Source organism: Lissotriton vulgaris, chromosome 9 (assembly GCF_964263255.1).
Source record: "Lissotriton vulgaris chromosome 9, aLisVul1.2, whole genome shotgun sequence".
Taxonomy (NCBI): Eukaryota; Metazoa; Chordata; class Amphibia; order Caudata; family Salamandridae; genus Lissotriton; species Lissotriton vulgaris.
In genome coordinates, this window is record NC_141697.1 from 268,767,362 (window position 1) to 268,781,611 (window position 14,250).

The following is a 14,250-nucleotide window of genomic DNA, read 5'->3' on the forward strand; positions in this document are numbered from 1 at the left end:
ACTTTGCATGTCAGTGATATTTATCACTAATGACATGCAAAGTGGGCGTGCCAAGATGTTAGCGACTGGAAACAGTCGCTAACATCGCTATCTCCTATTACCAATTTTGGAGATATTCGCGCTAAGCGCGAATATCTCTAAAAGCTAACACCTGCCCCTGAGCAGTTCTTAGCCATGTTATCCAATGGGAGGTGGATAACATGGCTAAGAGCATTAGCTCGGTAATGCATGAATATCGCGGACTTTTCAGCGATATTCATGCATTTCGGCCGATTTTTATTGCTTAGGAGATAAACCTTGATAATAGCATGGTTCCTAAGCGATAAAAATCTCCGCAGCTCGGCGATAAAAATATTGCCGCTAAACCAACATAGCGATAATTATCGCTATTTGTTGGTAATATGCCCCTTGGTTTATTACTGGAGGACAGGTGCCTTCCCTCTTGCATATGATTGACTCTATACCAACCCTAAAGGTGATAAGAGCAGTCAGATTGCGGAAATGGTTAATCAGTCAACCAGCATCTCAAAACTATTAGAGATTAACAACACTAACTCATGAGTTAGCATGTCAAATTTATGTGGGACTGACAGCCTTCAAAGATAGATTCCATTGTAGCATGTGCTAGATAAATGATTTGTATAAAATAGTGCAATACCATGATTCATTTTTTTGGTCCTCCTATGATTGGTCTGAGTTTATCCATTTATTTACTCTGTAGGTCAATTTCAAGTTGCAACAACTAGACCTCAGCCACAACGCCTTCTGTGAGAGCGGTGGAGTGTACATGGGGAAAATGCTGGGTAAAAGAGTCTTTCTCTTCTTTGTAATGTCAAATAATATCATATTAATATTTGTAAATTATTATGGAATGGAAAGTCACAAAAATCTCAAATGTAATGTTACTAGAGTCTAAGAATGTTTGGCTAATTTGGGACAGCGGGTTAAAAATGTATTTGTCTGAATTTGGATCTTATTGATGAAGAGCGAATCATGGTTAGGATTATGGAAATGATACCTCAGACCAGTTGATCCTCTCGTTGGATGACTGAATATGGGTTTCACAATAAGCTTAAAAATGCATAATAAAATTCATAATTGGTACAGATCAGTTCGACTCGGTTGAATCCGTAGGCCCTTTTTTTATCTAATTATTTGAATCTATTTTGGAATCCATAATAAGAGACACTCATAGTTTGTTTGGACTGACGCTTAGAAAGTTTTTTTTAAATTTCAATTATAAAGTATGAAAATCAACAGTAAAACATTTAAAAGTGAATCTGGCTCATGATAAGGTTTGGGTGTTCCATGAATGGCTGCATACAATGTTTTTTGAAGAGGTCTTTATTGGAAATACACCAAAAATCGTACAATTGAGCACACCGGCTCTCGTAGTTTGTCGAATTCCTCCCTCGGGCTCACCCCCCCTCTACATGGGTCGACCTGGAGAAGAGTCATAAAGGTGAAGCCTCTGGCTTGGTACATGTGTATAGTTACAAAAATACTGGCAATCCGACTATGCAAACAGCTATCATGATATGATCACTTTACATAAGAAGCTAAAAATCTATTCTTGATCCAGGAAGAGGTGCTGCTGTAGTGGAAATCTGCAGTTGGATTAGGTAGAAAGGCATCAGATGGAAAAAATGGGAGAGGAAGGGCATAATCACCCTGGATGGAACGCCTACAAGTGGAGCCATTCAGCCTTTCCATATGTTACGTGATGCATTCCATCTGGAAATAGACCCAGATTTTTCATTGGATATGTCATTACATGAATCCCTTAGGAGCTACCCATATCCCTATATGGTTCAATTTGGTGAGATGGGGCTATTATGTATATCTGGCCTATATGGAACTATAATGGCTCACACATGTTCTAAACTTTTAGAGATGCAGCTATGCATGGCAGACAATAGTAACAATATGATTACTCAGAGATGGAACTGTCGACACTTCTTGAAATCTGGCCTAAGAGAGAAAAGACTCAAATTTAACTTCTTTAAAACACTTCAGAATTGGTACCCGGCCCCTGTCAGACTAAGAACGACATATCTGATCGGTGACTCCACTTGTTGGAGGTGCCTGATTGTGACCTCCTACATGTCACGTGGCCTTGTCTAAGTCTGGAGGTCTTTTGGTCAGGCTAGACTTGCCATGCAGCTAGCATGGGTTACTCCAGCCACAAAACAAGGTGTTTGTCAGTACACTTCGCCAAGGCCAAAATCTGCATTCTTAGACACTGGTGTTTACCCAACAGACCTACCCTGTTTTTTCGGCCACTCAGTTTTGTGGCGCCGTAGATATTTATTCGAGGCAGCCACTTCATCTACACCCTTTATTTCTATTCTTTCTTGGGACATTGCTTCAAGGGCCTCCTACTTATCTGAATGTTATGTTACTTCCTTGTAACTTTATTCCGTGTTGAAAAACCCTAACTAGGAACGATTTTTTTATAAAAAAGAAAATACACCAAAATGAATTACAAAACTAGCCAATGGCATCAAACAGTACCAACATTTATGACGTCATGTAATGATGGACATCCATTAATCAGTTCTTGCTATTCAGCCCGCACTAGGGAACTAATAATAATAACAACAACAATAAGAATAATATTAGTATTATTATGTTATTATGTTATTATTATTATTGTTATTAATAGTATTATTATTATTATTATTATTATTATTATTATTATTATTATTATTATTGTTATTAATAGTATTATTATTATTATTATTATTGTTCGTATTATTATTATTATTGCCGTCACACATTGTTTCTGTGCACCTGGTGCAGGCAGTACATCTGCCGTCACACATTGTTTCTGTACACCTGGTGCAGGCAGTACATCTGCCGTCACACATTGTTTCTGTACACCTGGTGCAGGCAGTACATCTGCCGTCACACATTGTTTCTGTACACCTGGTGCAGGTAGCACAGCTGCCGTCACACATTGTTTCTGTACACCTGGTGCAGGCAGTACATCTGCCGTCACACATTGTTTCTGTACACCTGGTGCAGGTAGCACATCTGCCGTCACACATTGTTTCTGTGCACCTGGTGCAGGCAGTACATCTGCCGTCACACATTGTTTCTGTACACCTGGTGCAGGCAGTACATCTGCCGTCACACATTGTTTCTGTGCACCTGGTGCAGGCAGTACATCTGCCGTCACACATTGTTTCTGTACACCTGGTGCAGGCAGTACATCTGCCGTCACACATTGTTTCTGTACACCTGGTGCAGGCAGTACATCTGCCGTCACACATTGTTTCTGTACACCTGGTGCAGGCAGCACAGCTGCCATAACACATTGTTTCTGTACACCTGGTGCAGGCAGTACATCTGCCGTCACACATTGTTTCTGTGCACCTGGTGCAGGCAGTACATCTGCCGTCACACATTGTTTCTGTACACCTGGTGCAGGCAGTACATCTGCCGTCACACATTGTTTTTGTACACCTGGTGCAGGCAGTACATCTGCCATCACACATTGTTTCTGTACACCTGGTGCAGGCAGTACATCTGCCGTCACACATTGTTTCTGTACACCTGGTGCAGGCAGCACAGCTGCCATAACACATTGTTTCTGTACACCTGGTGCAGGCAGTACAGCTGCCATAACACATTGTTTCTGTACACCTGGTGCAGGCAGTACAGCTGACGTCACACATTGTTTCTGTACACCTGGTGCAGGCAGCACAGCTGCCATAACACATTGTTTCTGTACACCTGGTGCAGGCAGTACATCTGCTGTTACACATTGTTTCTGTAGACCTGGTGCAGGCAGTACAGCTGACGCCACACATTGCTTCTGTACACCTGGTGCAGGCAGCACAGCTGCCATAACACATTGTTTCTGTACACCTGGTGCAGGCAGTACAGCGGCTGTTACACATTGTTTCTGTACACCTGGTGCAGGCAGTACAGCTGACGTCACACATTGTTTCTGTAGACCTGGTGCAGGCAGTACAGCTGACGTCACACATTGTTTCTGTAGACCTGGTTCAGGCAGTACATCTGCCGTCACACATTGTTTCTGTGCGTCTGGTGCAGGCAGTACAGCTGACGTCACACATTGTTTCTGTAGGCCTGGTGCAGGCAGTACAGCTGACGTCACACATTGTTTCTGTAGACCTGGTTCAGGCAGTACATCTGCCATAACACATTGTTTCTGTACACCTGGTGCAGGCAGTACAGCGGCTGTTACACATTGTTTCTGTGCGCCTGGTGCAGCAGTACGGCTGTCATCACACATTATTTCTGTGCGCCTGGTGTAGGCAGTACAGCTGACATCACACATTGTTTCTGTACACCTGGTGCAGCCAGTACAGCTGCTGTCACACATTGTTTCTGAAGACCTGGTGCGGGCAGTACAGCTGACATCACACATTGTTTCTGTGCGACTGGTGTGCTGCCATCACACATTGTTTCTGTACACCTGGTGCAGGCAGTACATCTGCTGTCACACACTGTTTCTGTGCGGCTGGTTCAGGCAGTACATCTGCCGTCACACATTGTTTCTGTACACCTGGTGCAGTCAGTACAGGTGACGTCACACATTGTTTCTGTACACCTGGTGCAGGCAGTACATCTGCCGTCACACATTCTTTCTGTGCGGCTGGTTCAGGCAGTACGGCTGACATCACACATTGTTTCTATAGACCTGGTGCAGTCAGTACAGCTGACGTCACACATTGTTTCTGTACACCTGGTGCAGGCAGTACATCTGCCGTCACACATTCATTCTGTGCGGCTGGTTCAGGCAGTACATCTGCCGTCACACATTGTTTCTGAAAACCTGGTGCAGGCAGTACAGCTGACGTCACACATTGTTTCTGTAGACCTGGTGCAGGCAGTACTGCTGACGTCACTCATTGTTTCTGTACCCCTGGTGCAGGCAGTACAGCTGACGTCACACATTGTTTCTGTAGACCTGGTGCAGGCAGTACAGCTGACGTCACTCATTGTTTCTGTACCCCTGGTGCAGGCAGTACAGCTGACATCACACATTCTTTCTGTGCGGCTGGTTCAGGCAGTACATCTGCCGTCACACATTGTTTCTGAAGACCTGGTGCAGGCAGTACATCTGCCGTCACACATTGTTTCTGTAGACCTGGTTAAGGCAGTACAGCTGACATCACACATTCTTTCTGTGCGGCTGGTTCAGGCAGTACATCTGCCGTCACACATTGTTTCTGAAGACCTGGTGCAGGCAGTACATCTGCCGTCACACATTGTTTCTGTAGACCTGGTTCAGGCAGTACATCTGCGGTCACACATTGTTTCTGTAGACCTGGTGCAGGCAGTGTGGCTCCTGTCACACATTGTTTCTGTAGACCTGGTGCAGGCAGTACGATTGCTGTCACACACTTTCTGAATGGCTTGTGCAGGGAGCTGAGCTGCTGTTATACTGTACACCTTGGAAGGTATTACTGCTGCTACTATGCTTTTTCTATGCAACTTAGACTAATAACAGATCATTCATGGTTTCATAAACTGTCAACAGTACTCAGCCATACATAGAATTCATTTCACAGGACCTTGATCAGGACTTGAGAGAGCCCATTTTTAGGTGTGGCATTACCCAAGACCTTTTGATTTTACAAAAAATATATATATTAAACCTAATTATAGGGGCTTTCAGCCACTTCACTTTTTCGCCTACTTAAGTCACTGGTTAACTTAACTTTGAATTGCTGCCTTTTGGCCTCTCACAAGGAGGTAATCCACACACCAGCCAGTTCCCTTCAGTGCCAGTGTTTTTATGTGTTACTTTATTTACTTTTGTGGGGCCTTTGTGTTTAAAGCCTGATGTGTTATGTTATGTTATACCAATTTGAATAGCGCACTACTACCCATAGGTGTCTAGGCGCTTGCGGTCCGCATACTGTGAGGGAGACATTCGTTTTTAAAAAGCCACGTCTTAAGGTGTTTCCTGAATTCAAGCAGAGATGTAGTCTTCCGAAGAGAAAGCGGAAGAGCGTTCCATATCCTAATGGGACTATGTTTAACTCCCCCCCCCCCTTCCCCCAGTGCCTAGTTTTAACTCTGGGGGTGAGAATTAGAAAGGCATTGGCAGAACGCAATGATCTGCTAGGGAAGTACCAGCTAAAAATGTGGCAAAGAAATTGTGGGCCATCTCCGTAAAGTGCCTTATGTGCTATACAGAGTTTCTTCAATTTCACACGCTGGCCGACTGGCAGCCAATACAGATCTTGAATCCCGGCCCTAATAGTTTGGTGTTTAGGAACATCCGGAACAAATCTAGCGGCAACATTGTGTACCGATTGTAACCTTCTTAGTTGATTGGACTGCAAATTAATGTATAAGGCATTGAGGTAATCCAACTTGGATAAAACCAGGGAGGTCAAAACTGTTTTTCTGGCCTTTCTAGGAATGTAAGGAAGGATTTTACGCACAGTTCTAATCGTAGAAAAATGCAGAAGACACCACCTTTGAAATCTGAGCTTTAAAATTAAGCTTCTCATCTATTATGACCCCCAAATGTTGAGCCTTAGCTACCGGTGTAGGGAGGGGGCCTAAGATGCTTGGCCACCAAACTGGTGACCATAGAGGAGAAAGCTTACGAAATAGCACCACCTCGGTTTTATCCGAGTTTAGCTTCAGGCAATGCCTACTCATCCATTTACTCAAGGAGACCATACAATCATGCAGTTCAGTGGAGTAGTTAACATCCTTGTCTTTGGTTGAAAAAAACAATTGGGTGTCATCGGCATACAAGTTCGGGATTAAATCAAAGCTTCTAATCAAAGGTGCTAATTCAGACACATAAATATTAAAAAGCGTAGGGCTCAATGAAGAACCCTGCGGTACCTCACAAGGCAGGATAAAAGGTGCCGATTTAAAATCGCCTAAATGCACTGTCAGAGTTCTATCTGCTAAAAACGATGTTAGAAACAAGAGGGCCTTTCCTCCCAGACCTTTGGTCTTCAGGCCCTCTGTCAGCAGGGTATGGTCCACGGTATCAAATGCTGCGGACAGGTCGAGGCGGATAAGAGCTGCTGACCCACTGCCATCTAATATGGATCAGATTTCCTCAGAGGTCTTTATCAGAGCTGTCTCGGTGCTGTGACATGACCTGAATCCAAACTGGCTGTTATCTAAAATGTTATTTTCTAAAATATGCTTGTAGAGTTCTAGGTTTACATTTTTCTCTAGAACCTTTGCAGGAAGCGGGAGCCTCGCAATAGGTCGATAGTTAGCCGGATCTGTTAAATCTAAATTAGTTTTTTTAATGGGCCTGTTTCCACATTGTTGGAAATATGCCTTGTGAAAGCATCTGATTGAACATGCCAGATAACTGCGGACTAATGACATGGCTGATGTTATGGAGAATCCTCGGAGGACAAGGGTCCTCTGGAGAGCCAGATTTAGTTTTTGCACGAAAAGTAGCAATTTGTCCTGAAGATGTAGGGGTAACGTTTGGGGCGTTATGATTTTAACTTCCTGTCCTGTACTATTAGTATTAGGCGAATATAAGGCAAATTGATCATAGATTTGATCAACCTTAGATTTAAATTCCTGGGCCAATGTATTACAGAGTTCTTGAGAGCAGTTGACAGCATCCACCTTAACAGTTGTCAGATTGTTTATGACCGTAAAAAGTTCCTTACTTGAATTGCCTGCCATCTCTATTTTCAATGTATAATATTGGCTCTTCTCGATCATTATTTTTTTCTTGTATTCAGTTAGCATTCATTTATATTGCGCTTTTTCAGCTGCATCATATGTGCTAGCAGGGCGCTGTTGCTGTACATTACTTCTTTATCAGATCCATCCTCCTTGATGTTGTGCATTCTTTTGGGGTGTTATGCTTTTATGACTGCTGCAATTTCACACCATACCAGATCATATTGTGTCCGTTTGAAACTGCTCTGTATTAAGTTGTCCTCTTTTTACTTTTCTTTCTCTCTTTCTCCCTTTCTTTCTTTCTTTCCCTTTTTTGCTTTTCCATTCGTTTTTCTTTTCTCTTCCTTCTTCCTTGCCTTTTTCATTCAAGCCTTCCATTATTTTTCTTTCTTTCTTGGCTTCTTTCATTCTAGCCTTTCATCATTTTTCTATATTTTCTCCTTTTTTCTTTCTTTCTTGCTCTTCCCTTTTTTCTTGTCTTTTTTCATTCTTGCCTTTTGTCATTCTTTTTTCCTTCTCTATTATTCTTTTTTCCTTTTCTTTCTTGCTTTCTCCCCTTCTAAATTCTTCATTTTTTCCTTCTCTCTATTCTCTCCTTCGTTTCTTTTCTTTTTTTTTTTTAGATTGATGAGGGCCAGGCATATTCCCACTCAATAATGTTTTGTAAAAAACATCTCAAAACAAAATAAGAATTGATAGAAGGCTGGTGGCCAACACTTTTCCAATGTTTGTTTTTAGAGGATGTTCACAGATGCTAATATTTCCAGTGCCCTAGCATTACACACGTATTTCCTGTTAGTGCTATTTACTTAGGGCTTACAGAACAGAGAGCTAAAACCCTTTTCAGCGTCATCAGTATTTTTCACAGTATCAGCTGCGACAGCAAAAGTACCCAGTGCTCTCTGTTTGTCCTGTCTCATAGGGTGTTCATAATCAGGGCAATAGAGCTCTCTGCTACCAGACCTGAATATGGAGGACGAAGATAAAATGACTGTTTGCACTCTGCGGAACTCTTTTTGCAGTAAGCTGTGTAGGAATCATAACAAGATATCAGGTTGCCGTTTATGTATTTGCTCAGTTTATGTAGCGTGGACATGGAGCAAAGGCATCAAAACGCTTTGGATTGAAAGTTAGACTAGAAAATGAGGTGACCAGGGTAACAGTAAAGAACCACACGTCAAAACAAAACAATTATGTTGCAGGCGTATGTAGACCACGTAATGGTTTAACTTCTGGGTGATCCCAGGGGCAGCAAGGGATGAAAGCAGCTTAATCTAAATGATTAACCATTGTAAAATCTCAACAGCTGTGGCACTGCAACTAGCAAACAAGAGGCAACCCCTCATCTGGAGACCAAAGTCCACAGGGTCCACTGAGGCGGAGCGATCACACACCAACCCCCCGCCCCCCCCCCCCCCACTCCCCCAGCTGCTTGTGGTTGTACTGTTCCAAAGGATATTGGGGGTGCTGTCTCTTTCAACCGGGACTCCACCCGAATGCTTCCAAAGGTATCATGACCATACCCCTTGCTTGAGCACTGTTTCTTGGTTGATTGTTTTCTTAGTACCAAAGCTGTTTGATCACCGCATAATTTTTGACGTGACCACCAAAGAAAGGAAACCACAGCATGTGAGCTGGTCCTTATATATTTCCCCTTTGCACCTCAAAAATGACCTTCTTGGGGCAGTGACCCTCTTCATGGAGCCTGTTATGATCTTGCCCCAGCATCTGAGGGAAGAGGGAAATTCTGCGGAAAAGGATTGCAGTGCTACCCTGCTGCCCGGCAACCGAGCCTCTGTGTGTGAGACACGAGCAGCTACATTCATCAAATGCAATATCAGGAAGGAATCAGTGAGAGGAAATGTACAAATAGGAGGCAAAGGCCATTCAGGAATCAAGGCACTATGTTGACTATGATAGGCAGAGGGTGTGAGGGAAGCACTGGGAAGACAAACAGGATAGACATGGGAGGCAGCAAGAGGAGATGTAGTAAATGTGGGAGATAGTGGGAAGGAGGCAAGCGGATAAATCCCAGAGAAGGCTGAGAGTGAATTAAGCAAAGTGTCAGAAAAGGTGACAAGCATTGGTAATGCATCGGTTTTGCTTATGTAATGAATAAAGAGTTGTTTTCATCAATCATCATCCAGGAAAAGAAAAGAGCTCCCTGACAGATAACACGGGACTGGAGAGGATGTGGCACAGCGGCCAGAGCTGCTTACCGAGAGCTGGGGAACCCAGTTCGAGTCTCGGCGATGCCGCACAACATCCTGTGTTTCTATGCAAATCACGTAATATATCTGGGTGATAAATTGTTATATAAATATGCTGCAAGAGTAAAAGGCAAACCTTTATGAAAATATACTACCACCAACCCGGATGTTAACAGTATTTTGGTAGCAGTAGACTGACAAGAGAAGCAGATGAGGAACAAGCATTGGTAAATGCTGGAAAATATGCTACAGCCAATAGAAATGGAGGAAAGGTAAGTGGCACACTTAGAGTCCAATGAGAAGACAGGAAAGAGAGGAAGCGGGATGTAAGTACCTTTTAAGTTTATATTAAAAACAATAGATTTCTCAAGCACTGCGCAAGTGTTGTGCGGGCGAAACCTAAAAAGTAAATTGAGCTAGAGGCAGACAAAAAGTGCCTTTGGAGGAGAAGAGGTTTCAGCTCATCCTTCAGAGTAGCCAGAAGCATATTTGGCCTCATCATTAGGAAGGCTTCAGGGCATCTGCCTCTGCAGGAATGGCCTGGGCAGCAGTAGGCTACCAGAATGCCAATGCGGGGCCATTGCCATGTTCTTAGGTAATGAAGATTCACTGGTCGGAGCAGCGAAGGAGGCAGGATAAAAGCGCTGTGTAGTTGGCTCTGAGGTAAGAGAAGGCATCTAGCGGGGCGCCATGGGCTACTCTATGGAGGAGTCACAACTTGTGAGCAGTTAACGATCAAGCAAAAGCAGAAAGAGCTTCATCCGCAGTGGCCGCAACCAGCAGGAGGGTTGTGCGCCTCACAGGGCTTGGCTTAACAGCAGCACAGGTGTCGGGGTTCGGGCTAGGCGAGGTGGGATGCAATTTTTCCCAAGGCTCATTTTGGGGAATTTGCAGTGAAAGGGGAAAGTGGCCCGCTCGTTAGCTTGTTTGCTGTGTGTTGTTGGGTCCTTGAAGTAGATCTTGACAAATGAAAAGGGAAAATAGAGGGGAAAATCAGATTTGAGGTGGGGGGCAGGGAGGATTATGGTTACATTCTTCAAGGTGTGTTTCATGTCCAGTTCTTTGTTCCGGTTTTAGAGTGGATGATGGGAATTTTGAGATTAGTCAAATTGGTTTATGTTGGCATGTTTCTTGAACGCAATGTGTTACAGAGGAGGCAGTCATCTTGTGAGAGAAACTGATCTAATCTAGGGGCAGCCATTTTTTGTTAGGATTCATCATTAGGTCGGCATCATGGTGCAGTGAAGCTAATACTGTCTCGTAGGACGGGCTGCTGTTATTGTATTAGGGGCGTTTATTATAGCCATAGAGTCTACTATTTTAACCAATTACTTGCTATACAGACTATAAAAGGCTATATGAGGCTCAGAATCAGCATACGGACCCATCTTCAATCAAGAGGGGAGTTAAATGTGAGCTTTTAAACAGTTACGGCTTTTTCTCTTGACCGACTCCTTCCTACTGACTGCCGTCTAGCCGTTAGATCCGTATATTGTCTGGAAATTGGTTCCACTTCTGTCAGGATACTATTGTTCCGCGGGGCCTCCATTGTGATCCACTCACCCAGATTCCTATATTTACTGAGCTCCATAGTTGGATTGAAACTACACATCCAGGTACTACGACTCCCCGCAACCTTTGAAGGACACTCGTATTCAATTCAGGGCTGTGACAAACTTCTTGATTGTGATATTTAGGACCTCCTGCTATTGGATCCTAACCTTTGATGGAGCACCTGATTCAAGAAGTGGCTGAGCTAGTTTATCATTCAGTCCACTTTGTCTCTGTATAAATTCTCCTTCCTGCCATAGTTCTTTTCTTTTGATTACCCACTTACCAGTGCCCTGAGGAAGGTGACGGCTACAAGTTAGCCTAGGACCCAAACGCGCATCGACACCATGCAAGACAGAAACCACATAGTGGTACCAACTGGATACATTCTCGTCAACATACTACCACTATTGTATAACTTTGATTTAGTTTCTGTCCTATTTCTGTGTATAATCTGTTTTATTGGATATGTGAGAATGTGGAATGTATGAGATGGATTGACTGTTGGAAGTTTACGTTTAGGTTTTTGAGCTGATTGGTTTATTATGAGCTCTATGTTAATGGGGTGGGAGACTTTATTTATGTCTAAGTATTTGATTATCGTTTGTGAAACTGATTTATATGATTATTGAGTATTCTATATGTTATTCATGTACGTTATTTCTTTTGCTCCGTGTTCAGTAAAGAGAAGAGACAAAAAGAAAAAAAAGTAAAAAAGACTATTATAATAAATCTTTTTTTGAACTCTATATCTTTGAATTATGTTTATATTTTGAAACAACCAGTTGTTTTCACTAATGTATGCATTGCTGTTTGGATATCTAACATTGTAATTTTCTTCCCTGAACGACCCAAACTTACCTGGTATTAGTAAGAGACGTAGTCACGTCCCACCAGTATCCTTTGGCAGGTGACACCTTCCTCCCTCGATTTGAGGGTTGACTTTTGATAGTGTTGTCCCGAGAGTCCCTGCCGGTATTTATGTACTCCGGGTCCCTTGTACTCTGTAGTGTAGCTTGTGAGTGCACACACCAGGAGAATGAGAGTGTGGCAGCAGAAACCCCTGATTGGCCTTGGGCTTTTTCAAACTGTTTCTTTTTTTGTTTTGTTGACGTGAGGAAGCTAAGAGCTGGAAGATTCCCCCCTTCCCTCTTTGGAGGCTCTAGTGATACAGAAACAGGAGGAGCGGTAGGGTCGCTGTGTTCCCCCCTCTGCAGCTGGCTCTCTCATTCCCCTGCATAGTCCACGTAGCCTGAGGAGAGGCAGTGGAGACGGAGAGTCCGAGGGGAGGGTCAGGTCATTGGAAAGTTAACAGTAGTAGGTCTACGCCAGAGTTTATAGCCCCCTGCAACTCCATTGTCTTCAATGGAGCTATCAACATTCCAGTGTTCTAATATGCTGTCCGCTATTATTTCATTAACCCCTTAAGCGCTGCCGTCGGCCAACGGTAGTCAGGAGCACTACCTTGCCAGTGCTGCGCACAACCGTTGGCCGACGGGCCAGCGCTCGTTATTCGAACGTTCAGCACTGGGTGCTGAACGTTCGACGCAGCTAAGAGGTTAATGTTGCGAATGCGTTCTTACTCATTTCAGAATTACTGTAGCTCACTCGCTAGTGCACAAAATGTAATATTAAGATGGTCGGATCTAATTTCAATTTATTTTCTACTCTCTTACAGCCATTACATTTATCCCACCAACCATTTGCAAGAGCTCGGATAGCCACCATTAATGATCAAACGGAACTCTCATTGATCTAATTTACAACAAATGAGCGTACATGCCTTGAAAGATTCCTTGAGACCAAAAGACTAATCACATTAACCTACAATAACCAATACCACTAACTTAACTACCAACATAGGATTCCGAAGTAGTGTGCAATTCGCCATAAAGTAATTTGTGATTCTAGAGGGGCAGTAAGGGCTATATAAATGCAATAACAAGGCATTACAACACCATAATGCTTGGGAATTACAATTTCTTGTTGCACTGCGGGAAAAGGATTGTGTGAAGTCACAACAGGTCACAAGTTGAATTTTCTCTTCTCTGTCCTGTTTTGCTGCATCTGACTTAATTGTTTTTTTTCACATATCGAACATTTTGAGTAGCATTATTTTAGGAATAAATATGGGCACTCCACAATTAAATATGGTCTCTATGGGCATTGGATCATGATCAGTAAGAGCTGCATCATACTTTGGGACATTACCCCGCCCAAGTCATAAGCGGCCCTTGATATCTCTTTGTGTACATTCCGACAATATAGCTTTTACGGCCTAGTGTCTGATATTCTTTTAACCTAAATTAATATCATTATTGAAGCAATATGTGATTTGACTTTCTCTGGTTTTGCAAGTTTGCAGTCAGATACTTTCAATTCTTGAATTGGTTCAGATGTTTGTATGCTATATTCACATCTGCAGCGTGGCCTGGTATAGGATCAGGCAGTAGTGCCGCACCACATGGAGGGTCGGGAGGGAGATCTTTGAGAAAGAGGCTGAGTTTTTCATTGGTTTGATGTCTCCTTCTTTCTGCTCTTCTTCAGCCAATAATGAAGGTCTTCATCTGCTGGACCTAAGCTGGAATCATATTCGAATGAAGGGGGCAGTGGCACTCGCTGCTGGTTTGAAGGTAAGATCCCTTCTTCCTGATGGTTTCCCCAAATTATTAGGTCACCTTTGTTGGTTGGTTGAACTCACAATATACTAGATGCTGACGTTTCCTCCCATGAAACACCTTCTTACTCTTAAAGGACACACAACGTGGTTTTAAATTCCATATCTTGTTCCACGGATGACAGTCCTAAGAAGAAAAGTGCTTTGATTAAG

The 14,250-nt window shown here is 43.2% G+C and overlaps 1 protein-coding gene across 1 annotated transcript in view; it reads left to right on the forward strand.

The window, feature by feature from the left end:
• LRRC74A (leucine rich repeat containing 74A) overlaps positions 1-14,250 on the forward strand; it is a 173,124-nt gene that overhangs the window by 34,463 nt on the left and 124,411 nt on the right. The window contains exons 6-7 of the mRNA XM_086936619.1: positions 722-803; positions 13,968-14,053. Of these exons, the coding sequence (XP_086792745.1) occupies positions 722-803; positions 13,968-14,053 (168 nt within the window). The remainder of the gene's footprint in view (positions 1-721; positions 804-13,967; positions 14,054-14,250) is intronic.